The following is a 26,931-nucleotide window of genomic DNA, read 5'->3' on the forward strand; positions in this document are numbered from 1 at the left end:
AAACACACCTGTAACTAACACTAGCTCTCCATAACAGGAAGTGCAGCCTCGATTAACGTCATTAATGACACCTGTGTCTGCCACTATCAAATGTAAAAAGTCATATTGCACCTCCAACAGGTCGGATGGAACAATTGGCTTACTGGATTAATAAATAAAAGTAAAATCTTTCTGTGTGTCTGTATTCATTTAAATATTCCCCATTGATATGCGTTTGTTTGTGTCGGTTATGAGCTGAGGTTAATGCTGGGGGGTGTTTTGACGGCTACAGTGGAACAAAAGTGCTAATTTTTGTGGTTTCATGCAGGTGTGGACTGGCACTGAATCACAGTCTGTGTGACGGGTGTTAAAATTGGTCTCTGTTTTGGGGAGTTTAACTGAGGTAAAAATATATGCACTGTACATTTTGACATGTCACAGTGGAGACAATGAAAAAGAAAAGACTGTATTACATTTAGCTGCACTTGAATAAAATCATTGTTAGTGCTTTTACTAAATCAAGTCTGCTGATTATGGGTCTGTTGGACTGACATTCTTTCTACAGGCGAATATAATGTTGTTCATTACATGTAAATATGATCCAAAATAGTATATTGTGCAAACTGAGCCTTCGGAGTGACAGTGGACCTGAGGATAATGCTGCAGGAGAGAAGTTTCTGAGGACACAGTAATAGTTTGTTTTGGTCATGAAAATACAATCCATTGTAAATCATGTGAATCCAGCTGACTACAACTGCTGTCCTCTGTGAATGAGAGACAACAAACCGTTCAGAGAACAGAGACTCTTTGATACCAAAAATACTGTTTTGTGAAGGACTTTGTTGGATTTGTGTGGAATATCTTATACTCAAATACAAGCTATTTAATATGGAGTTTGGGGGTTCTAAGGTGGATAAGCGTGTTGATAAGCATATATGAGTTTAATGTAGAGGGGGAATGTATTTATGACTGTGATTTTGATTTCAAAATAAATAATTTCCTTTTAGATGTCAAGTTTTGTCAGTCAGTAGGAGAAAAGTACGGGCTGATACTGTTACAAATGTATTTGTAAATCATATTAGCAGGCATTTTGAACGATAAGATTATTTGATAACAAATATTGTATATGTATTTTAGTGTTGAGAATAAGATGCACTCCTGCTGGAATGATAGGTGAGTTCAAGAGGATCGGTTGTGCGTAAAAATGCACAACTTAAGACTGTAACCACTTGTTTATGTTCGTGATCAGGTGTGCGTGGTCACGTGTGCAGCAGCTGATTGGCCCTGGCTGCAGGTGTGCGGCTGCAAACTTTTCACCGTACAGAGGACTCCTGCTGAGAAACGTCATTATCCGAGATAAATAATCGGCTGGTTTTGAAAATATAGCGTCACAGGTCCACCTAGGCTTGTGATATGTAGTGTAAAAGTTAATGTAAAGTGAAATAAATTGCAGAGAGCGACGACGCTCGGACAAGAAAGCCCCATGAAACTCAGATGAAGTGTGTCCTAGACTTGGAGTAAATGACCTGGATGATCTTCTACCCGGAGAGGCGATGAGATGCGATTAAGGTAGGACTGCTGCCTGTGTTGGCAGTGTTGTGCATTTTGTGTAAAGTGTGTGCATTTGGTAGAAGTTGCCATAAAGCTCTCAGTCTTGATGTACTGCGACTGATGGCTTTGCATGGAACATACATGTTATGCTAGCATGAAGTCCACTCGTGTTTTGATTTGACATTGCAGACCTATCGCTCTGGAGTTGTGCCATCCCTCAGCAGGTGTTGTTGCTGCCAGCCTAGAGGAGTTTTATAAAGAGGCAGGTAGTCTTTGTGTGCTGTGTACACACTATTCTCTCCTCTTGCAAACAGTTGTTCAGTATGTAGTCCTTGTTTGAATTACTGATGTTGTTAAATGGTGTCCTGTGTTTTTGCTCATGTTGCAATGCAATTGTGAAAAGTAACTAGTTACATGTACTCAATGCACTTGGGGGTACATGCACTTTTCTCAAGTATTCATGCCAATTTGCACTTCTACTGTACGCCATAACATTTCAGATGTAGTAGACTGTTTACAGTTTTACATTTACAAATGCTCAAATGCTGTGTCTTTTGGCAATTAAATATCCATTATCTCACCAAAAAAAGAAAGTTTACTAAAATATTTCTTATTAGTGATTTGTTTGTCTTCTTTCCTCTCAAGTTTATCTGAATCGCTGCATTTCCACCAGCTAAAACAGTAACATGCTGCTTTAACATTGATAGTATTAATAATAATTGAATAACGTCATTTTATATTTCAGTTTATAGGGATCCAACCAGTCCTTGTAGCTTACTTTATACTTTAACAACATATTTCTGCTATCCCTTTTTTACTTTACTAATTGTTAGATGTACTTTTACTGGAGTTGTACACATGCACTGACTGCTGTTTATCTCACCCTGCAGTAAACAACCTCAGAACATACACCTTTTAGAATGGCACAACCAATGTAGAATGTGATGATACTCTAGTCACCGATCTACCGATGGTTTTCAGGACCAGCAGTTGAGATATTTCGAGTAAAGGCTGTGCGGACGGTCCAGTTTGTTTCGTAGGTGCTGCTGGTAGAAGTGTAGGTTCAGGATACAAGCTGTTCAGATGCCAGCGGTCCAGGTGGGATTGACCCGTACTGACTCTGATATTGCAGTCTGGTGGCGAGGATGCTGGGAGGGCGTGGGATCAGCCTCCATCCCTCCTCTTCTGTGATTGATGGTACTTTACAGCGAGCACTTCTACTCCGTTGTCTTACACACTTTCCACAGTTACAGTGGAGTATGTGGTGTTGAAGCAGGAACTGGACTTTTCAAATGTGACCATGAAGTCAAGCTGTTTGTGTTATTGATTAAGCTGCGGGCCCTGTAAGCGAAATGTAGCAGATTCCGTGAGTTGTTAAAGGCTGTAGACCTTGCTCAGGCTGCTTGCTTGGTGTGTGTCGGTGCCTACATAAAAACAATACTGCTAAGTTTGAACTTGAACTTTAAATCAACATAAGAGTTCACCATTCTGTCTCTGTCTTGCCGCACCTTTCTCACACATACAGTAACACTCTGCAATAGCATAGTTATTTATGGAGTGACTGTGTTACGGTATTTTTAGACTTTCAGACATTTCTGTAGATGTTTCCTATGTGCACAGGGTTTTAGAGTCTACCAGAAGTATAAATCTGAGACTGAATATGCAGGCAAAGCAAATCAACGTCGATCATCCTTATTTCAATGTCTACAAATAATTTCAAAACAGTGTAACATAGTGCTCCAGCCTTTGTCCTATAAACTATCAACACACAATCTAATATGTGAGGCTAATTGTCTTGTGTATGAGAGACTGGTATCACTTGTCACAGTGGCAGATCATCATCAGCTGAGAGCGGTGATGTGACCTCTGTATTGATCTCTCAAGGTCTCCCTTTCTATGCAGAGGAGCCGAAGTGCTCTTGACCTTTTGTGCATGTTTCATGACTTGTGTACATCTCATTACAGTTCACTAAGACCCCCTGATGTCACCTGTTGGTAGACTTTACCAGTTCCCACGTCCAAAGATTTATATTAATGCAGAATTCAATATGTATTATTCTCTACAGTATCTTATTTGACATAACTGCCTCAATATAGAAATGAGTTTTACATACGTTTTTATATGCAGTACATTTTAACGTTACCAGCTCCTCCTCCTTGATTTTTCCTTACGTTTTCAAATTATTCTTTACCGGTATACTTAATTGTTTTTTCCTCATTTGTTTATATTTTCAATTGTGTGCTTACCTTTTTTAATTTAATAAATAAGGATACTCTTTTTACTTTCGCCTTTTATCTGTACTGTATACCTTTGCTGCTGTGATGCTGTACATGTCCCCACTGCAGCAACTCTGACTCTTTTAACTTATTGATCGGTTATATTTGGAACTTTTTTTTTACACATCTAATATTGGTTAAGGGTTAAAGCTCAAACGTTAATAATAGATTTCAACCACAGACACTGAAGGCATGATATTGAGACAACAGTGAATACTGAGGAGGAACACAATGGGATTCCACTGTTCAAACCATAGTTGGCTCATATTAGATTGGGAAAAATACATAGCTGGGATTCTTCCAAGTATGCAATATAAATAAAAGTTGAGTGGGTGTAGCTGTGCTCGGTGCTTTGTATCTGATCTTCACAGAGAAGTAAGGTGATATTTGTGAGTCATTGTTTTATTCTGGGAGAGTGGAATTATTTGAAATGTTCTCTGGCTCCCAGCTTTTTCGAGAGGCGCAGTTTCGTGACTCTGTGGCTCTTTAGTACCTCTTGTGATCACTGCTGGATTACAGGACGAGGCACATTTGCATATTCGTCTTGTTCCATGCATGCATTTGTCAGTTTTCAGTATGTCACACTCCAGTACAATGAGATTTATTCTGCACTCTTTCGGCATTGGTTGATGTAAAATACAGCAGCATGAGATGGAGTAAAAAATAATGTAGACTGAGCTGGAGGAAAGCAGAGATGGGGGGTGTCCACCCACCCCCCGTGATGCTATCATTAGCTCTCTTTAGATTACACACTTTAACTCGCGCTTCCCTTGCCTAAGGTAAGAATGATTCGATGAACTGGGACATCAGTTGGCAAAATGCCATGCTAAAGCATCAGAATAAATGTTGTTCTGTTTTCACTAACAATATGTTAATACCAACAAAGCATTTCACACTTAAAGCTAAAGTTAGGGAGAAATCCCCAATGTTAACAGGCCTGTCACAAACTGAAGTCCCCCTGTCCTCAGAGGTCACCGATCCTGAGGCTCAGACTGAAAGAGATGGAGAACAGTGACAACATCATTCAAGAGCCAAATTGTAATCCTCTGCTTCAGTTGCAAAACTGAACGTAAGCTTAGAGAGTGCACTAAAAACTCATGACATCAAACATAAAAGCCCTTTTTAGCATTGAAAACATTTGCATAACTTCTCTAACATTGTTGTCATTATTACTTCTAGGAATGCCTGATAACGTGGCAGCTCCTCTTGACTCATCTCAAATGAGATAGGTTTAAAAAAATGAGAGCGTAGGAGGTAATACATTGCCATCAATTATTTGTCATGCCTTTGAGGTTCTTTGCACCATCGGAGTCCTACAAAAGGATGGGTTATGAGTGTGATTGATCCTAATTGGCTGCTATTCTAGAGACATTATCCTACGACTCATTATTCTCCAGGACATTAAAGAATGTTTTCAGCCAACACAGTAAGAAAGATGATAAAAAAAAAAAGTAATGTTGTCATCCTAAATCCATTGTCAGTTACAGTAGGTTAATAATAATAATAATATATTAATTTTATATAGCGCTTTTCTGGACCCAAAGACGCTTTACATTAGGGAGGGGGTTATACAAACAAAACAAAACAAAAAAACAAACAAAACAAAACAAAAAAACACAACAGAAAAGCAGTCAGGAGGAAGTTGATTAAGAGGGGGGGGGCTTTATAGATAAAGAGTTGAAAAGGTGGGTTTTGAGGCGGGACTGGAACAGGGTGAGGGACTCAGACTCACGGAGGTCTTGGGGGAGTGAGTTCCAGAGCTTCGGGGCTGCCACAGAGAAGGCTCTGTCCCCGAAGCTCCGGAGTTTGGCCTTGGGGATTGAAAGCAAACCGGCTGAGGTGGATCTGAGGGACCGGGGTGGTTGGTAGAGGGTGAGGAGGTCAGTGAGGTAGGGGGGGGCCAGATGGTGGAGGGCTTTATAAGTGAGGACCAGGAGTTTGTAATTGATGCGGTGTGTAACGGGGAGCCAGTGGAGTTCTTTGAGGACAGGGGTGATATGATGCCATGATTTGGTGTGGGTGAGGAGTCTGGCGGCTGCGTTCTGGACACGCTGGAGTCTACTGAGGGAGGTGGAGCTGATGCCGTAGAGGAGGGAGTTGCAATAGTCAAGGCGGGAGGAGATGAAGGCGTGAATGAGTCGCTCAGCTGCAGGGCGGTTGAGAGAGGGACGGAGTTTGGCAATATTGCGGAGGTGGAAAAATTAGATTTTGACAACATGACGGATGTGGGGCTCGAGGGAGAGGGTGGGGTCAAATATCACGCCAAGGTTGCGTGCCTGGGTGGAGGGGGAAACAGGGGTGCCATCAATGGTGATTGTCAGGTTGGGGGTTTTGCTGAGGGTGGATTTTGATCCGATGAGGAGGAGTTCAGTTTTATTGCTGTTGAGTTTGAGGAAGTTGTGTTGCATCCAGGATTTTAGTGCAGTCAGACAGGATTCGATGTGGGGTGAGGGGGGGGTTGTTGGGGATTTGGTGCTGAGGTCAATCTGGGTGTCGTCGGCATAGCAGTGAAAGTCCAGGTTGTATTTGCGGAGAATCTGACCAAGGGGGAGGATGTAGATGATGAAGAGGAGGGGGGCCGAGTACTGAACCTTGGGGAACACCTTGGGTGACTGAAGCTGTGGAAGAGGAGTGGTTGTTGAGGGAGATGAAGTGGGATCTGTCGGAGAGGTAGGACTGGAGCCACCTGAGTGCAGTACCATCGATACCGATGTCCTGGAGTCGGGTGAGCAGGATGGTGTGGCTCACGGTATCGAAGGCTGCACTCAGGTCGAGGAGGAAGAGGATGTTGAGGGAACCGGTGTCAGCAGAGGTGAGGAGGTCATTGAGGACTTTGATGAGGGCTGTTTCTGTGCTGTGGTGGGGACGAAAACCAGACTGAAGGGGTTCAAAAAGCTGGTTGGTTTGGAGATGGCGGTGGAGTTGTTTGGAGATAATGCGTTCTATTGTTTTGAGAGAAAGGGGAGGTTGGAGATGGGACGGTAGTTACTGAGGGAGGAGGGATCCAGACCGGGTTTCTTGAGGATGGGAGTGACAGCAGCAGTTTTGAAGGCCGAGGGAACGGTACCTTGGGACAGGGAGGAGTTGAAAAGGTTGACAAGGTAGGGGCAGAGGACGTCAGTAGAGACAGGACTTCAGTAGAGGGGTGGGTAGAGGGTCAAGGGAGCAGGTTGTGGGTTTGGAGGAGCTGATCAGTTTGACTATTTCAGGGTGGGTAACCAGAGTGAACTGGGAGAGGCGGCCGTGGGGAGGAAGGATCGGGAGGTCCAGGGAGATGGGGGGAGAAATTGTGGCGCTGGATGCTGGGGGAGATGTATGTGTGTCAGATGCAGTGGAAAGGGAGAGATTAATGGCAGTGATTTTGTCAGAGAAGAACTGGAGGAATGAACTGCATAAAGTGGAAGTAGAGGAAGGGAGGGTGTCGGCACGGGGTTTGAGGAGCTTGTTGACGGTGGAGAAGAGGGTCCTGGGGTTATTGGAGGGGTCGGTAAAGATGGTGGAGAGGTAGGCAGTTTTTGCGGCAGTGAGGGCGTCTCTGTAGGTAGTGAGATGGAGTTTGTAGGATTCATGGTGAACTGTCAGGGATGATTTATTTGTTAGGCGTTCAAGCTGGCGGCCGGTTTGCTTTAGCTTACGGAGTGCAGGGGTGAACCAGGGTGAGGAGGTTGTAAAAGTGACATTTTTCCTTAGGTTTTTTTAGGTTGCAAATTAAACAAAGTTTTGCCTGCACACATCTAAACCAATTATGTCAGCAGTGTCCGGTTTCCGTCACATTCTGTCTCAGCCCCCTCTGCAGAGTTTCCCTCCGTCTATCTGACTCATTAACGGCTGCCTGATGGATGTTGACCCCTTCCAGAGCTCACAGGTGAAAAGGGACGGACAGAGGAAAAGTGTTTTCCAGCCCATTTATTTTAACATGCATTTGCACATTGAGAAGTCACAGTTCACTTAGCATTGTTAGCAGTGGCTTAATGAGATGGGATTACTTGCATGCCCTGCCAGAAACTGTTTACATGCTGTGTAATCTGAGCCAAGCTGCACTGTGCAAGGAATTCCCAAACCCAGTGAAATAACCAGACGGCCTGTTTTACAGTACAGCTGTTCTCTGTCATTGGATTAGACTTTTATTATACGTTAAACATCCAGAGAGTCCATCCAGATAACCACTGCGCAAACATATATAATGCTTTGAAGGCTGGCCTTATAAAAGGAAGTTTCCACATCTTTCCTCATTCACTTTTCCTTAGCAACAAGTCAAAGACACAGCTGTGGCTGACTTTCAGCCTTGATTTGGACGCTAGTGCCAAATGAGCAGAGCTTTGCTTTGATATCGAGCCCTCCGATGATGGCTTCCACACTGCACTGACCATCTTGCCTTGCCAGTAGCAGTAATTAAAAACAAATAAATTGCCTACTGGCTAAAATGATCAACATCTACACCAGGAAGGACCTCTGTCAAAAAACAATAACATCTAATGATGTTAAGAAAACCTTACAAAAGTTATGACCATTAAAACAAGCCATGTCATGCCTTTCGTTATGTCTTGAGTCCAGTATGTTGATTTATTGCAGGAATTAAGGGTTTTTGTGAAACGAGTGCAATAACAGCATAATCTTCCAGTGTGCTCCTTCCCATTAGCTCTGCTCCTGCTGATTGGAAGATGAAGTGTATATCAGTGTCCAAAAGAAAGTCAGTCAAACAGGCCTTGTTGCTTTGTGTCTGACACTTGCCTCATACATGTTGATGTATCCTTGGTCAAGATACTTAACCCAACTTAAGTTGCTCCCAATGGCATGGCCAACAGCATTTGAAATGTTAGCTTCCTTGAGCAGGAGGAACCTTGCATGGGTTATAGAAATACAGTCCATTTACCATGAGCAGGCTGCTGTGGTTAACTTGCTGACTTACAGGGAAAGCCCCAGCCAGAGAATGAGAAAGCATGACTCCACACAGGAGGGGCTGACCCAGCATGTGTGACACCCAGATGGCGGCCATGTGACTGACTGCATGACTGCACTCTCCCACCCTCAGATAAATGTCATGCTGGTGGCTACCACACAGATCTAATGACATTGTTATTGTAGCAGTAATTAACAGTCTCTGTTCTATTAGTCCACCAATATTATGATTGTGCAATTATGTTTAATGATCAAATTAATGTTGATTTGTTTGTCTGTAGGTTATATGATACCAATTTATTTAAATGCAGGAGGCCACTTCAGTGTAGAGACCTTTACTAAGCAATGCTATAATGCTGTATTTTGAGCAGCCTTCTCAAATATTTAAATGAGACAAGCATGCAGATTAGAATCCAAACACAAAGTGCTCAAAAATGTAACCTACACTTATACAGTATTGCAATGCAACATCACCTGGCAGTGCACGGTGTTGGATGCAATCACACTTACCTGTTGATGACTTGCTTTGTTGCACCTCAAGATGAGTATATTTCCAAAAAGACACATCTCTTACTTGGCCATCATGATTGCCGGTAAGAGATTATTCTGTCCTTTTACATTGTTTAGATCTAAGTCTTGCAAAGTCATAGTCGTCAAACAAAGGTTAGAAACGTGAGGGAGCAACAGTCCTAGAGCTAGAACATGTTAACAGAAAATTGCAGTAGGTACGTGCCACAAAGTTACACTGATGGCTATAGTTGGTGAGAGTTGATGGCATATGTTACATAAAAAGCTTCCAGTCTGTGACTTAGACAGATTTGATAAGTAACTTCAGTTGATTTAACTTTTAATTTCCAAAGTCCCTCTCTATCCATTATCAGTCCACTTCATCTAAAAGTATCTAATAACTAACGGGGAAATATTGCAAGGCAAAATTGCCTCCTCTCTTCTGTGAATACAAAATGAGCACCTGTGAATCCTGATCTGCATTAGGAATCCTCTTTTCCCTATAAGCATGCCAGTCATGTGGGTTTGCAAATGAGGTCAAGCTCAGCTGTTTCAGCCAAATATAGTCAGGTTTTCTCTTCATGCCATTTTATTGAGGAAAGAGTTATTTTGTTTTCCTCCTCACCGCCTGGTGCTTAAAGTGTTTGAGAGAGATAAGGATATCTGCATATTGAATCTCTTTCCAATCTTTTTATCTTCGCAGAAACTCATAGATATCCAGCAGCTCACCTTTCACAAAATGAAAAGAGTTTTGCATGCATTTAGATATTTTGCCCCTCTCCTTTCTTTGCAGCTATATTTGGATGAGATGATATTTTAGTTTAGTTCAAGCTTGAGTTAATTAATCCTCAAAGGAGAATATGTATATCTCAAATACTGATCAATAATTAACAATCACTCCAAGCAGACAATCTCCAATGATAATGTTCATTTGAGATAAAAGCATTTGGCCAATGATTTGAAAAATTCATCAGAGCAGCAGCATGGCTCAGTGAATACAGACATAATCAAAACCACTACAATTTACAAGGCAGAATATTTGAGCTGCCATGTGACAGAAACTTATAACATGGCTGCACAATAGCCAATATCCTGGTGTAGGGCTTTAATAATTGCTCCCATCCTCTCCATTCATGTGATGTTGGCTCTAGTACCGGACATTTGGCACCTTACATCTTAATGTCCTCTGCTGTGTGGAGTCATGCTTTCTCACCCCCTCTAAAGTTTTTGAGGGACAGTTTTTAAGTGTTGTTTCAGCAGTTATTTACTCGCATTGCAAAAAGTCACATTACACCAGCAGTGTGCTCACAATAATTTCCGGCAGAACAAGAACTGCTGCTGCTCCCTTGGCGTTATGGATCCACTGGACGAGAGCGTAGAGACTTATCTCTGCGGCCCTTCACTAAGACTAGTATATGAGTGTGCTTTAGCGTGTCAATAACAAGCTTGTTGTTTAAAGGAAATGTGTTGTACCTGGATATCCACTGCTCTTTGAAGGCATTGATCCTATACATGTGCAGTGGCACTGACAGAAGTGACCACACACAGACGCCTGATATTGGAGTAGCACCTGCTTTAAGGGCAAACCAACACTGATATACTGTATGTCTTTTTTACTATAACAAAATGTATTTAATGATGCAGTCTGGCAACATTCAGAATAATTGTTTTCGTAATAATATTGCCGTATATAGTTGACTACTGTATATAGTGGAGTAAGAACATACTCTCTCTGACGCAGTTTTTAAATGACAGGTTAGGATGAGTGGATGTGGTGATCCCTTCCCACTCAAATGTGATCCTAAACTTTCCCCAACCAAACATATCCCTCTTCGATTCCCTCCAACAAGCACTCTGTGCCGCTCTCCTTCTCTCTTCTCGACAGATTGCTGAACACAAGTGTCCTCCTTGAAATCGACATTGCAGCATAGTGTGCTCCCTCACAGCCACAGTCCTGGCCAGTACTCCAATTAGCGTCACCCATTGGCCTCTAATCCTTAGACTTTTGAGCCTATGTTCTGTTGCCATGTGTTATTGCTCACCAAACTCAGATTCTCTTCTCTGCATAAGTAAGACCATAGTAGCATCACACTGAAATTCACATTTTCAACCCAAAATGCATCAAAGGATTTACGAAGTAGATTACCACCTTATGTTTTTGACTTCTGCTGCCAGAACCTCTCCTCTCCCATCACATAAATGAAAAAGTTGTCTCTGCTGTTATAAAAATGCAACGTGTCCAACCTTCTCCCACACACTTCTTTAATAATGCTCCTGTGTGCACAGAGAGTGAGAAGTGGGGACCTTTGTATTTCTTACCCAACGTGCAGGTTAAGAGAATGTCTTTAACAGTGTTTTTTGCTATGGATAGCTAAAGGGGGCCACATAGCTCTAAAGTAACCTGCATTGCCTGGATGCAACCGGCCAAATATTCTCACGTGTTTGTTATGAGCTAGAGCAGGGGTAGCCAACACGGTGCCCGCGGGATCTCAGTCGCCCGCAGGGGCAACGTGAGTCGCCCGCGGGGCATGTTCTAAAAATAGCACGCCAAGCAAATCCAAAATGTATAAAATACACAAAACAAAAAAGGAAATGTAATTAAAAGAATCTACCCTATGCATAAACGACACATAAATCATAGCGAACTCTATCTACTTACTACAACTCTATATCTATCTAACACCCCTCCCCCCCCACCCCCACAATGAATATCGACCAATCACGTTCTTGCTTGATTTGCGGGACCACCGTTGCAGTCAACACATCCTCACTCCCAGGTCGGCCTATGTTGACGTTATGTCAAGTCCTGTGTCGGCTTTTTCCAACGCAAGGGGGGGGCCTTAGCGTCCATTTTCAACGCAAGGGGGGGCCCTTAGCGTCCATTTTCAGCTTTCCGGGATGTCCATATGCTTCTATGGACGCTCATGGAAGCACGGCGTTCGTTTGTGTCGGCTGCCCTTAAAGGCAATGTGAGCGTCCATTCTCATTGGATAACGGAGAATTGTACACCCGGAAGTAAGTATTCTCCTTACTGTCGATTGATTTTACAGTGATATCTGCACTACTCATCGACTAAAAAACACCAGATTATCCTTGTTAATTACACAACATTGATTGGTTTAAATTGTGTGCAATGCTTTTGTATTTTTTCCCCTTCGATTCGGAGAAACAATATTTTTTCGGAGTAAAGGATGGCAGAAGACACTACACTACCCAGAATACCCAGCTATCGTTTGGACTACACCATGTGCTCTGTTTGACAAACCCCGTGATAGTCCTCAAGCTCTGTGATTGGAGAGTGTGCTCCGAGGGTTACGCCGAGCCTCGAACGGCATACTGTCCAAAACTGGATTTGAACGGGACCACCGCGTCCCCCCCCCCCTCCCCCACCCCGTCCATAGAACTACACATGCTGGCTATTCTGTTTCGCAACATGTTCTCTATCTATGGCACGTCTCTACTGGGAGGTGTAGTTTTAAAAGACGTTTTCGTATTTCCCATAATAAGAAGTTGCCAGTATTAAACTGTGTACATCCCTGGAGGTTTAGGGGATAGGAAACACTCACATTTAAAACATATAATTAATAAATGGGTGAAAATTGCTTGTGCCCATAATGGGCAGCATTAATATATATACACATGCCAGCTAAGGTCAGAAGAGCTTTATTTAACAGCTGGTCTTATGTTTGTGACCCCTGTTGTTAATTGATAACATTACATTACATTAATTGATAAGCCTGAAACATGCACTTGTCAAGGTTCAGAGGCACATTTTGCAAATATGGCAGTATAGCCATCGATCAGCTTAAGATAAGATATACTTTATTGATCCCAAGTTGGAACATTTGCGTTACATCAGCATGTGTAACAGTTAAATATGCAGTGGTGTTTATTTGTAAATCATTTAGTATAATCACACAAATTCTGTGTTTTATATTCAACAATTCTGTGTTCTTTATTTATTGATTGTTCAATACCTGACAAGGTCGGAGATGAAATATCTACATACATCTTATAAGAGTATAATACATTATGTATAATATCAGTTAAAATAAGTGCTTCAATATAGTTAACATTGCTGGAGGTATGCACAAATATTGATAGATGTCTTGTAATGCACTATTGAGGAACCTGCGACCCAAGTTTTTCATTCAATGCAGAACTACACCATAGTTGTGTAGGCCTATATGATATGTCAATAAACCTTAGAAAATCTTGAAATCTTGAAAGGGATGTGCAAAATAGTCATTATATACAGTCTTTAATTAACTATTAGTAGAGAATAACGAGTAATGAATATACTTTATAGGGATCCTATTCATATCTAATAATAAAAATAATGAAATTCAATAACATGCTTTAACCACTAGGTGTCCCTTTATATCAGCTGTGCACCTTTATGGTGTAAATACAGCCTATCTACCAATTGGATCAAATATAAAAGTCAGCCGAATTAGTGTTGATACTGCAAGGAGACGTATTGTGTGAAAATAAATGTAAGATGTTGTTTAATGGCTGATATATTTATGATCCACGTCACGTTTTCAGTTCCTCATGTTTGTCTAGAAGTCTTCTCATCAGGGCTCTATAAATACAGAACTACGGCAGATATGTAATATTTAATGCAGCCGAATCGTGTATTACAATGCCGGTATGTGATGGCTTTCAAAGAGAAAAGCAAGCACACTCGGAATAAAGTATTATTTTATTTTTTGAAAATGTTTTCGGTCTGTTTCCGGTATTTGTTAATGACGATGTGCTGTGAGATGTGAGACTGGAATTGCACAGGGGGAAATAACGTATCTTTAGATGCGGATTTTGTTAAACTAATATGTTTGCGCTGTGGACCAACACTATACATTGACGGGGAAGGGGGTAGCAATAAAGATAACACCATTAAACAGTTACACAACATAACAGAAATAATATCGATAGCAGCGTCCCTAGCAACCACCTTGGTAACAATGAAAACGTTATGGACGCAATTTCCTGAAGTAATCTTCGTAATAACTAGCAAACTAAAGATCATGTACATCCACTGCACACATAATCTGAAATAACAACTCATATTTCTCGCATCAAATGACATCAAAACGCATTTTTAATGGCCAAACTAACTTTAAAATAGGCATTTTCCACCGAGAATAAAACGAAGTTCGGCCATGTTTTTTTTTTCTGCAGGGAGAAATTTGAAGATCACGTGACGTCAAACAGAGCACATGGTGTAGTCCAAACGATAGCTGGGGATTCTGGGTAGTGTAGTGTCTTCTGCCATCCTTTACTCCGAAAAAATATTTGTTTCTCCGAATCGAAGGGGAAAAATACAAAAGCATTGCACACAATTTAAACCAATCAATGTTGTGTAATTAACAAGGATAATCTGGTGTTTTTTAGTCGATGAGTAGTGCAGATATCACTGTAAACTCAATCGACAGTAAGGGGAATACTTCACTTCCGGGTGTACAATTCTCCGTTATCCAATGAGAATGGACGCTCACATTGCCTTTAAGGGCAGCCGACACAAACGAATGCCGTGCTTCCATGAGCGTCCATAGAAGCATATGGACATCCCGGAAAGCTGAAAATGGACGCTAAGGGCCCCCCTCTTGCGTTGAAAATGGACGCTAAGGCCCCCCCCCCCCTTGCGAAAAAGCCGACACAGGACTTGACATAACGTCAACATAGGCCGACCTGGGAGTGAGGATGTGTTGTTGCAGTCGGGAAGAAAAGCAATGTGGCACCTCCCCGCTGATTTTCCTTCTGGCAGAATCTACACAACACATCAGCCCCATTGAACAGCCTATCATGCCAGCCTATACAGCACATGAGGGGCAGAGTTTGACTGTGTGTTGTAACTTGCATAATATATATTTATTGCACTTGACGCACACACACGCATGGCGTAATCTCCACTGGGGACAGGGGGGGGGGACATGTTCCCCTCACTTTTCGAAATCCCGTTTGTGTCCACTTTTATCTATTTAATATAGATGAATTAAGAAATCATTCCAATGTGTACTATAGTCAGTACAAAAAACAGTTTAAAGGGGGAGTGATTAGTAAAATATGCATAAATAAAAAGAAAGAATGCTAGGTAACATAAGATAAGAATAAACTAGTTTAAATGATTTGTTATTGGTTGTGATCATATTCTAAAGATGTTTGGATTATTGAAAAGTATACAGCTCCCTTTCATGAGTGTTGAGAGCTGTATCCATAAATTCATTTTGTGCTCAAAGTGCACCAAATTGATGCATTTCACTTCGACATTTTAAAAAACATCTTCCTCGGGGTGCATGCCCCCGGACCCCCCTGGAGGATGTGAGGCCCACCCCCAATTAAAGCAGGTTAAAATAATTAAATTGCATACATTTTCTTTTAGTAAACACTGCAAACAGGTCCCACAGACCCAAACAGCACACAAAGGTTTAAAGGTCAGCATATCATAATGTTAAAATGTGCTAAATATATACACTGCAAAAAACTAAATAAAGAGGAGTAAAAGTAGCCCCCGACTTGTTTTATTTTTTGAAAGTAGCCCTCATCCTAAAAAAGTTTAGTGACCCCTGAGCTAGAGCAAACACAGCCATAAACTAAGGCAACTTACCACTGCTCAGCATGACATCTCTCCATCACTGGTGGGTGGTGTCTCCGAGTGGTGGGCACATAAATGCATGGCTTTAGAGCTGGGGTCTCTTCAGTGTAATCTATTGCTCTGCAGATCTTAAACGTTATGGACTTCTTTTGTTTTCTATCTCCTTTGAAAATATCTTGGCATAACCACACTCCATAGCCAAGCACTGACATTTCCAACTGGCACATGGATACATCAAACTCAAGTATGTTGCATCACGTCACCAGACCTGCAGTTGTAAACTTAAAACACCATATTTACCCTTGGTGTGGACTGGAGTGTGATACTTACAGCAAGGCTTCAATGTGTGTGCAGCACAAGACCTCTTGCTACACATTTGACAAAGAAGCAAAAAAACTGCATTTGGCAATTGCTTAAATTTGACCTTTTAAAGAATTACGTCAGCCACACTAACATCTGGATCATCTGTCCAACTATCCTCAAGTTGTCCCCACAACCTTGTCCAGGATCAAGGATATTCTGTAGACCCAAATCCCCAAAGAGAACCCTAAGGCTGATTGACTTGAGCACGTCCTGTTTCTTCCAAACAACAATTTCCAAAGACTTCTTCTCATCTATAGATGATAACTGCGGAGTAAATTAATAGACTTAAGGGTGAGAACGCAACAATAAAAGCCAGACCATTACTTTCTGTTTTGTCCAGGTACAAAAGACGAGATAAACGAGTGTCTTCAGAGCGACATATGCCACAGAGGTTGGCCACCACAGCAAGACACTCTCTTATTAATTGCCTGTCAGATGTGGTTCTCAGATCTGGCCGTGGCAGATGGCCTGCAAGGCTCACAGAGGTTTATGTCTGCCTCGCTGTGGCACCTTTCAGTTACATACAGATAATTCTGCTTGTGGACATTTGGCACCTTACATCTTAATGTCCTCTCCTGTGTGGAGTCATGCTTTCTCACCCCCTCTAAAGTTTTTGAGGGACAGTTGTGGATCACATCACTCCTGTTCTGAAGTCTTTACACTGGCTTCCTGTGTGTCAAAGAATAGATTTCAAAATACTGCTGCTGGTTTATAAAGCACTGAATGGTTTAGGCCCAAAATACATTTCTGACCTCCTGCTAAATTATGAACCATCCAGATCTCTCAGGTCTTCAGGGACTGGTCAGCTTTCTGTCCCCAGAGTCAGAACTAAACATGGTAAAGCAGCGTTTAGTTATTATGCTCCAAATATCTGGAACAAACTCCCAGAAACCTGCAGGTCCGCTGCAACTCTGACTACTTTTAAATCCAGGCTGAAGACTTTTCTTTTTGTCGCTGCTTTTAATTGAACTATTCATATCTTAGACTGCACTGTAACTTTTATCCATGTGTTTTTTCTTTTAATGTTTAATTGAACTATTCATATCTTAGACTGCACTGTAACTTTTATCCATGTATTTTTTCTTTTAATGTTTAATTGAACTATTCATATCTTAGACTGCACTGTAACTTTTATCCATGTATTTTTTCTTTTAATGTTTAATTGAACTATTCATATCTTAGACTGCACTGAAACTTTTATCCATGTATTTTTTCTTTTAATGTTTATTTTATTAGCTTTTCTTTTTAATGACTGATTTTAAATGCCTTTTTCTTAATGTCTTTCATTTTTTGTAAAGCACTTTGAATTGCCTTGTGTTGAAAAGTGCTATATAAATAAACTTGCCTTGCCTTGCCTTGCCTTGTGCATAAGTCGTTCATCAGGATGCACAAAAACACTTCAACTGGATGTGCGGTATAATCATTTCATCTGAAAATGCTGCATGGTTATCTATGACCTCTTTTATACACAGTATTTCCTGGCAATGTATTGAGAATCATGAAATCCTGTGAAAGACTTTGTGCTGATGTGCTGTTGGAGAGGGCAGATCAATTCAAAAGGGAAGTCAGTGAAACACAATACATAATTGAATCTGTATAACAATAAAAATGCAAAGTTTTAAGACTGAATAATTCAAGAGCTTTTTCACAGATCTGTCGAAAAATATAGAATGTATTCTAGGAACAGAACACTTTAAATAGTTTATTTTAGATGTCATATCGAGAACGAGTTTGCAGTCTATCAGTGATAACTGATGCTGTCGTTTATGCAGCATTCATATATTTGTCTTTCTTTTCTTTCTCTTTTATATATCTATAAAAGATAGTTTACAAGACCTAGCAAGGCAAGGCAATTTATTTGTATAGCACAATTCATACAGTGATGCAATTCAAAGTGCTTTACAGGATCAAACAGATAAAACACAATACATTTTTACAATGGTCAAAGTGAGAGGAAATACAAAAACACACAAAACACTAAAAAATAAATAAAGGAAAACCATGTTTTAACAGTTCGAAAATTAGAACATTTAAATTTAAAAAGCCACGTTGTTTTTAGACCTGATTTAAATGATTCTAAAGTGCTAGCCATTCTCAGATGTTCTGGGAGTTTGTTCCATGCATTAGGAGCATAGATGCAGAAGGCTGCTTCCCCACGCTTTGATCTCACAAATGGAACAGTGAGCTGGCCTGCGCCTGAAGACCTAAGGGGTCTGCTGGGTTCGTACCGCTGAAGGAGGTCCTTGATATATTTCGGTCCTAGCTGTTTAGTGCTTTTCAAAAAGTTTGTCGGAAGACTATCAAGACTACATGTAGTTGTTTTTAGATGGAATATATCGTCTTCTAGTGTTTTATGGCTGACTGGAACAAACTCTGACATGTTTGCTTGGTTAATTATTTGTCCTTGCAACGGGAACATAGGGTCAAGACTCGGAATTGATATCTTGCCTGATCTTTAAGATATTTTCTGTGAAAAACAAAGCAAAGCAATTATAGCCAAGAGTTTGTAAAGACATTATAACATTTGATCTAAAGAAAACCTGTTAAATTCAACTTCAATTACATACTACTGTCATTTCTAAAGCCATACTCGGAAAAAAAGCGTTGTTAATCTGAGCAATATCCTCCATCACTGAGACTTGAACGGTACAAAATGCGGACAATTTTGAGTCAGACACGCAACAAAATAATGCCTTTTTTTTATTTGACTGAGTTAAAATAACAGCACTATAGTACAGCATTAGACAACAAACAAGCATTTGACACTGTGGTATCTTAATTCCTCAGCTGTTTTCTCAACACGTCACGTTAACAGGATGAATTTCTCCACCGACATAAAGCAGCGCTCCTCCTCCAGCACATCTCTCAATGTTCTCCGCTCTGTCTTGAATCAGAGCGTGACGGGAGGAAAAATCCATCTGTCTCACACATGACGAGAGAAAAAGATATTTCATGTTCCCTGTCAGAATAACCAGAGAGGTTTTGAAATGATACGTGACAGATATTACCAGGATAAAGGTTATTACTCCGTGATGTTCCTGAAATGGGTTCACATGGGTTGCATCAGCTGTAGGCAAAGCCAAATTGAATTCTAACCTTGTTCATGACTGAAGTGTGGCATCGTGTGTCACACTGTCTATGCAGTAGTGAGTCAATCCTTAGAAACAACCCTCTTCACACATGTCTGGCCTTCAGCAGTTACTCTGCTACACTGGTTATTGTTTTTCTGTGAAAAGCCCTCATTGATTCCCTCTGACCTTCCTTTCATGCGCTGTTAAGTTTCACCAGATTTCAATTTGACCACCTATGTTGTTGTGTTATTTATAATCTGACACTTTCCATGGAATATAGCCCGTTTATTTTTGTCAGGCAATGAAGCATCTGCTACTAAACTGGACAAAGCAGAATGCAATGAAAAGATAATGTGTGTGTGTGTGTGTGTGTGTGTGTGTGTGTGTGTGTGTGTGAATCTGGATAAAATGCCTCACACCCCGAGACTTTTTTTTCTTCTTGCTGTAAACATATGAGATAATAGATCTTGTGTTCTCCTGCCTTTGTTCATTCTCCTGCTCCCGTTCTTCAAAGGGAGTGATCTCTTCCCGTGTTTAATATCTGATGATATTGGTCTGAGTGTTGCTGAAACACTCTGGAGCAATATCTATTCCAGCCCGCCCAAAAAAAATTCAATAACATCCCACTAAGTTGGATATTTGAAGTGACTACATCAGCTGACAGTGGCTTGTGGAAAAAGTTGGATGATGAGGAAAGGATCATACAGTTTCCTATAAGCAATTATAGAGAGATGTGTCAACCACCATTGAACTCTTCTCCTGGCTCTCGTCAAACAGAGGGTTGACTCCAGTCTGGTTTTGTTTTGTATTTGCAGCCTACTTGCATTTTTCATATGAATAATAAAAGAAAACGGGAACATATCTTTATGCACATATAGTTCATTATTCAAGGTTTTGTTCAGGAGACTTTACTGTGCCATGAGCAGTGTGATCCGCTGAGGAAGTTAAATCTCCCTTTTTCTCCCTCCCTGACTTGTTCTCTTCAGCTCTATGCACTCAAAGAAATAACTCATTGGATTAACTCAATTTTATTGTTGGCAGGTTTTCCATCCAATAAATATATGTGGCACAAACTCAAACTAATGGCATCCATGCAGTATAATGTAAATGAGTTAGTCCAACTCAAATTTTTCAAATAGAGTTTAAGTAAAATGATAACATTACCTTTATGAATTTAGATAATGCTAGTCCACCTAAATCCTATTTAATTAATTGAAAATGAAATAATGAGGTTAAATATAATTTAATAAAAATGTGTTACACATGATAGAAAACATGGTTTAGTTTTTTTTATTTTTAAATTCACATTATTCAAAACAATCCTCCATTCAATAGTGTTTAAAAATGAATGAATTCACACTGAAAGATGAAAAACATTTCTGAAAGATAATACCATTTTTAAAATGGCAGAGAAATGGAACTCCTATAATTAACTTACAAATCTCCCTTTGCCAAATACAATGAATACAATATAACAGGGGTATGCACTGCTCTTCTAACAGGACAATAACACATAACATGAAGAGTGCACTGCAAACACCAACATATGGAAATAGTGTTACAGTGTGTTGAAACAAACAAATACAGAAAAGCACAAATGATTGGTATAACGGCTCAATCTGCTCTGACTAGGAAACTCGTGAATAAAATGACAACAATGAACTCATGAGTCACTTCTTTTTCACATTTCAATCGAACAACTTGATCTTCAGACTTTCGATTTTACCATTCAGCTTGTGCCCATCCAGATTCATCACTACCTTCTGCATGAACTCGAAGGTGTGTTTGAGGTTGTCCGGAAAGCTCAAATCCAGGGCATAAATAAGTCCCAATAGCATGACCCCACAATCACGCTGCCCAAGTTGTCCATGACTATATTGCCTTCGATGACAATTCCCACGTCCTCTGGCTGCCCATCCACATCTCTTTGAAGTGTGTATATGCCCATGACTGTGTTTGCCATGTCCCTCTTGGCATCTTCAGAGGCAGAGGCCTGAACAAAGACACAAGCATACAACACATGTGTTAACTAAAACCTGAATTACTACATTTTATAGAAGCAGATTTACTTATGTGGCTCTCCTCATTGATCAAAACAGTTTTAGACTAACCCTCTGGTATCACTCAAATGTACTACCCAATCTGGCCACTCAGGATAAAAATGTCCACTTTCAAAAACTTGAATGATAAAATGATATGATAACAATATTATATTTAAATATTTTTCCCCCACACTTTTTGGGAAGTGTGGGGACATTTTTTAAATGGACAATTAGGGTAATTTGTACACAGTGTATTCGAGACCGATTAGAAAAATTGAAATTCCAAAAAGTATCTAGAAAAAACACAAAATCATTATAGCCAAATCTGATGTGAAAAATTACCAATTTGGACAAAAATGTCCGAGTGATACCAGAGAAGGTTAGGACCTCCAACACAGAACTAAATTAAGCTTGTAAGAAAATGTTTACATAAATAAGTTATAAAGATATATTCCTGTATGTTCTGTTTGATTATCAACTTTATCTTATTTATTAATTCAGGTATTAAGTTATTTGTTTACATCCCTACTTAATCATGTAATTTGTTGTTATTCCTGTAGTTAATTATGCATTTACCTACTTATTTTGATATGTATTTGATTATTTATTATTTAATAATTTATTTCCTTGTTATGTGATTATGTAATTATTCCTTTAACAATTTAGTAATTGCTGCATTCACATACCTTTTTAAACATGAATCTATTGATTAATATATTTCTGTATTTCAGCATTTATTTATTATTTTATTTATGTATTTATTCAATTATTTATAAGTTCTTACATATGTATTCATGTCCATATTTATTTATTCATTTATAGATGTATTTATATATAAATGTAAATATTTATTTCAGCATTCATTTATTATTTGTATTTATTTCCAGATATATTCATGTTTTAATTCACATTTGTATTTATCAATTGTATTCCTATGTTAATTTATAGATGTATTTATATCTGTATAAATGTATTAATTCACTTTTTTCTATATTTATTTTAACACTTGCCCGATGAAATTACTTCTGTATCTATTTATTATTATTTTTTTATTTCTGTATTTATTCATTCTTACATATATTCATTCCTATATTAATGTATACATTTATTTATTTCTGCATGTATTTATGATATGTGATAAGATATTTAGATGTAAGCAGGGATAGGGTTGTGCGCCATAGAATTTTCTTATTATCAATGTAAGTAATGGTGGTTATAATTGTGGGTAACACTGTTAACCACTACATTGAAAACATATTGTGATAAACATACCTGATACTCCTTAAAAAAAGAGTCTGGATCCTCGTTGAGGTAGATCGCGATGCTTCGCAGGATGCACCCCCTCTTGATGTGGATGTTTTCAAACTAAAGCAGGGGCGATAAATCAAAGACAATTAAGCACAATGCATGTGCAACAGAGCAGGTCTACAAAGTAGAGGGCTGTATCTGTCGTGTGTTTCCCTAAGCAGGACTCCTTACCCCTACATTTCCACAATAAGCTATTGCCTTAAAAACACTATAAAAGCAGACAATTTCTTAAATGTGTTCATATGAGCATGGACAAAAACAATACAGTGAAAAACGAGGTTCTCTGCATTTATACTAACCAAATCTGATATTGCACGGGCTTCCTTGATTTTGTGGCCCTTTAGTCCTCCTTTGATCTTGAAGATCTTCAAGAGCTTGTCTGAGAAGTGGTCCAGCTGCCACATGAACTTTGATTGAAGTGGTGATGTTGTGATCCTCAAAAACTCCGCATTCACCTTAAAAATATTATTAACAAGCACAATACAACCAATTGTTACTTGTTTATTAGAATCACAACCATGCAAGGATGTAGACATGAATCACAAAGGATAATAATAAAAGACTGTCAACAAATACAAATATTTACTTACTTCACTCTGCTGAAACAGAGCAGGCCATCTGCATTTGAAGTCCCCTATCAAAGGCCTTTGCTCCACAATCTCAAGGCGTCTGTGAGAGAAGGTTTTTTCCATTTTTGCTTTTATCACCACTTCATTGTCACGCTTTTTCAGTTCTGACAATAAGGCAATTCTCTCGTTCTCCAAGCTTTCTGTGGTTTCGCCTTTTGGGTGCAGAGGAATGTAGTTTACTTCAGCTTTTCTTGGTTTTTTTATGTTTGCTGCAGCTTTGCCTTGGCCTGTTTTCTTGTGCTTTAAGGAGTTCACAAGGATTTCAGGATGTCCAAGACGGCCAAGCTTTGTACGATAGTTTTGCATTTTGTACTTAAGAGACTGTTTCCACCCCCCAAATCCTATCTTGGATCCTAGCTGCCCCAAACAAGGGTGGGCCCTCGTCAACGCTGCAGCTACCTCTTCACACTGATAGTCTTTTGGATATTTTGTGAATTTGATCATTTCTTGGGCTAGGCCATCAAGAATGACTCCTTTCAGCTTTAGGCCAGGCTGGAAGTATGTACCAGTTGTCTCAAACTCTGCATTCTGTAGATGAAGCTCAAATTCAGCCTCGTAGGTGAGCTTAGGAACCACAAAAACTGTGGGCCAGGATAACAATTGTGAGGCCTGAGCTTCAGGGGATGGATGCGGGGTTGACGTATACACCATATCATCACTGCAGAATGAGGCTATTGATGATGCAGGGATTAGAGACTCTGAGCTTCCAGTAATTGAGGTCTTATCAAATGAGTCAACTGTGTACTAAGTGATGGAGGGCTCAATATTTGACAATATAGGAGAGTAAATTACTTTCAGTGTGCTTTTATCCTGAATTTCAGACACTGATGTAAGATTCATGAACTCGTTAAAGTCAACATCCATGTATTGCAGACGGAAGTCCTCTTTCAATTGAAGAGATGTCTTGACAAATGTGTGCAGTTCTTCAACTGTTGCTGGGATTCCCGAATCCAGGGTCAGTTTTCTAGAGTCAGACTGGTCGGCAAAGATGATGCGCAGAAGCGCCCGACCTGCCGTTATGGAACACCTTTTAATCTAGAGCAGAAACAAGGTGAAACAATAACAAGAAAGAAACACATTAGGATTATATCAAAGATGAACATAAAAATGTTTTTACAGTTTAACTGCCCCTTAAATGTGCATGTGTCTGCTGGAAATGTTTTAACAACAAATACCTGCTAGCTAGTTCCAAACTGCAGTGTTTGCACTGCCACATGCATAACCTGAAAAAGAGAATAAATAGAATTAGCAATTGACACTGAACAACTGACAATGTCACAGATCAGCTTGTGCAAGTATTGTGAAAGTAGCCGTGTACTTACCATAAATAAGAGGTTTCCCCAAGGTGCTTGTTAATGCTGATCAAACTGCAAAAGACAACAAATATATTTTAGAGGTGTGATTAAAATGCTTATATATTTGAATTTTCACAGAAAACACATAATTGCCTAAGATTGCACAACCCAAAAAACGTTTCTGCACAACTCTGGGTGCCTGCTTGTGAGTGAAGTAACCCATACAAGATTCACATATATATTATCTCATTATTTATATTAAATATTTGGCAGTAAAAAACTCAACTCAACTGAACTCCTACAGAAACGAGTGGCTCCGCCTGTCCTCCTCTGCCTGCCTGCACTAAGGCCAGGAGAGAGATGGACACACCTGCTGAGCTTTATGATAGAAAATGGCAGCCCTTGCTGGGCTGCATGCAGGCTCTGCCTCATATACTGTTACCTCATTCACTTGAATTACTCTTTGCATTTTTTGGTTGAATTTAAACTGAATTTCGGTGTACTGTGTTCAATGACAATAACGTTAAATCGAATGTAATATAATCTAATGATCTCCATTATCCAGTATCCAATGCTAACCGTATCTAGCAAGCTAGCTAACAAACCAGTTATTTGGCTAGCTAGCTTGCCTCATGCACTTTAATTACTCTTTGCATTTTTTGGTTGAATTTAAACTGAATTTCGGTGTACTGTGTTCAATGACAATAACATTAAATCGAATGTAATATAATCTAATGATCTCCATTATCCAGTATCCAATGCTAACCGTATCTAGCAAGCTAGCTAACAAACCAGTTATTTGGCTAGCTAGCTTGCCTCATGCACTTTAATTACTCGTTGCATTTTTTGGTTGAACTTAAACTGAATTTCGGTGTACTGTGTTCAATGACAATAACGTTAAATCTAATGTAATATAATCTAATGATCTCTACTATCCAGTATTCAATGCTAACCATATCTAGCAAGCTAGCTAGCTTGCTGTTTAGACCCAACTAAAAACGGAGCAAAATATAACACGGTGGTTTCAAATATTCTTGTCGATATTATGAAAAGGCATTACTTGGAAACAGGGAACATTCTAAACTACTAGAAAAAACAAATACTTACCAAATAATAGACTTTCCACCGTCAGTTTCCCCAGTCAGTTTCCAGTCAGTGTTAGACAAAAGGCGGCAAATGACAGAACGGATGTTGCGCATAGGCAAAGGGGGTGTGCAAAGGGGCGGTCCCCAATGAAAACAATTCATTTTGAGTTGCTCTGTCTTAAATACATTTAATAAGTGAATTGATTAATGTAATTTGTGTTACACTAATGAACTATACTTAGGTTTATTTCTTAAATAAAAATATTTAAGTAAAGTGAAACCATTTTTAATGTGTCAAGTCTAAGAAGGGCTTGAATCATTTTTTTGAGTGTGTGTGTTGGTGTGTGTGTTTCTCTTTCCCTCCCCAAACATTTACTCTGCTGGGCACACTTTCTGAAGTGTGAACTGAATTATAGATTTCTAATTTCATCTAAACTGGAGGCCAGTAGGCCTTTGGTGAATAGCATGGATATTTTATCACAAATGAAAAAGTAAATAAAAATACAATTGCCTAAGGGCCTGCTGTAAAACCATACTTTCTGAGAGGATAAATGAAGAAAATTCTTGACAGTAACAAAGTTTCAGTCGTTTCCTCTGGGTTCAGTCTGGAAATAAAACATGCAGGAAGCTGCCACCGTTGGTTTTAATGTTCAAACATCAGGTCGCAGCTCCCGAAGGCTTTCTCCATTCACAGTGCAAACGGTAATGTTGCAAAATGTCCTGTCCAAAGAGCGACCAAATCTGGCCAGGGAGATGCTGATGCATGACTAATTAACTTACCTGTTATCCCGTTGGGAGGTCCTCTTACGGCAGGTCTTTGTTTTACACACACTACTGGGACATACTCGCGTTGAGTCGCAGTGTTAATGGATTGTTTTACTCGCTCCCTTGCCTACCCAGAACACTGTATGGCTTGTTAGCTAGCCTTTGTCACACTACCAGCCCTAATTAGAGCAGCATACAAAAGAAGGCATTAGCATACTAATATTTGTAGATGCTTTAAAATTAGACAGAAAGAGGAGGCTGGATCGAGATAGAAGAATGGATATACTTGAAAATTGTAGTAAAGAGAAAGAAGGCATCCAATAACAGATGTAGGTTTGATCAATCTAATACATGGAAATCATTGTTGGGATATTTTCACTTTTTACATACCGCTTGAGAGTCTAACATTATTTCCAGTTAAGTAAAGTGATGGGGTCTATACAGATACTGTAAAGACTCTTGTTATCCATACCTTGCATTTTCCTGCATCTCCAATCACCAATCAGAGTATTGTACCCTACTTCTTCCCCAGTATTATTTTTAAATGATGATTCAGACTAATTTCT

General features: G+C 39.7%; 1 protein-coding gene across 1 annotated transcript; it reads right to left on the reverse strand.

Moving 5' to 3' along the window:
* Window positions 1-6,923: 6,923 nt before the first annotated feature.
* On the reverse strand, window positions 6,924-25,910 carry LOC117561933. Its single transcript, XM_034239660.1, has 8 exons — window positions 25,623-25,910; window positions 24,543-24,587; window positions 24,396-24,443; window positions 23,182-24,255; window positions 22,891-23,046; window positions 22,556-22,648; window positions 21,083-21,234; window positions 6,924-7,341 (listed from the first exon to the last, which is right to left on the reverse strand). Exons 4-8 carry the CDS (start codon window positions 23,869-23,871, stop codon window positions 6,924-6,926), a joined length of 1,509 nt encoding a protein of 502 aa, XP_034095551.1. The 5' UTR covers window positions 23,872-24,255; window positions 24,396-24,443; window positions 24,543-24,587; window positions 25,623-25,910.
* Window positions 25,911-26,931: the final 1,021 nt, after the last annotated feature.

The sequence above is a fragment of the Gymnodraco acuticeps genome, unplaced genomic scaffold (assembly GCF_902827175.1).
Source record: "Gymnodraco acuticeps unplaced genomic scaffold, fGymAcu1.1, whole genome shotgun sequence".
Taxonomy (NCBI): Eukaryota; Metazoa; Chordata; class Actinopteri; order Perciformes; family Bathydraconidae; genus Gymnodraco; species Gymnodraco acuticeps.

Excerpts from the sequence above, each read along its gene's own strand:
- LOC117561933 (XM_034239660.1), bottom strand. The coding sequence starts at position 23,871 with ATGGTGTATACGTCAACCCCGCATCCATCCCCTGAAGCTCAGGCCTCA. Across the intron at positions 23,047-23,181 it reads CTCTGTTTCAGCAGAGTGAA|GTGAATGCGGAGTTTTTGAG; the intron begins GTAAGTAAATAT and ends AATATTTTTAAG. Across the intron at positions 7,342-21,082 it reads TTGGGCAGCGTGATTGTGGG|AGACGCCCTCACTGCCGCAA; the intron begins GTCATGCTATTG and ends CACTACCTACAG.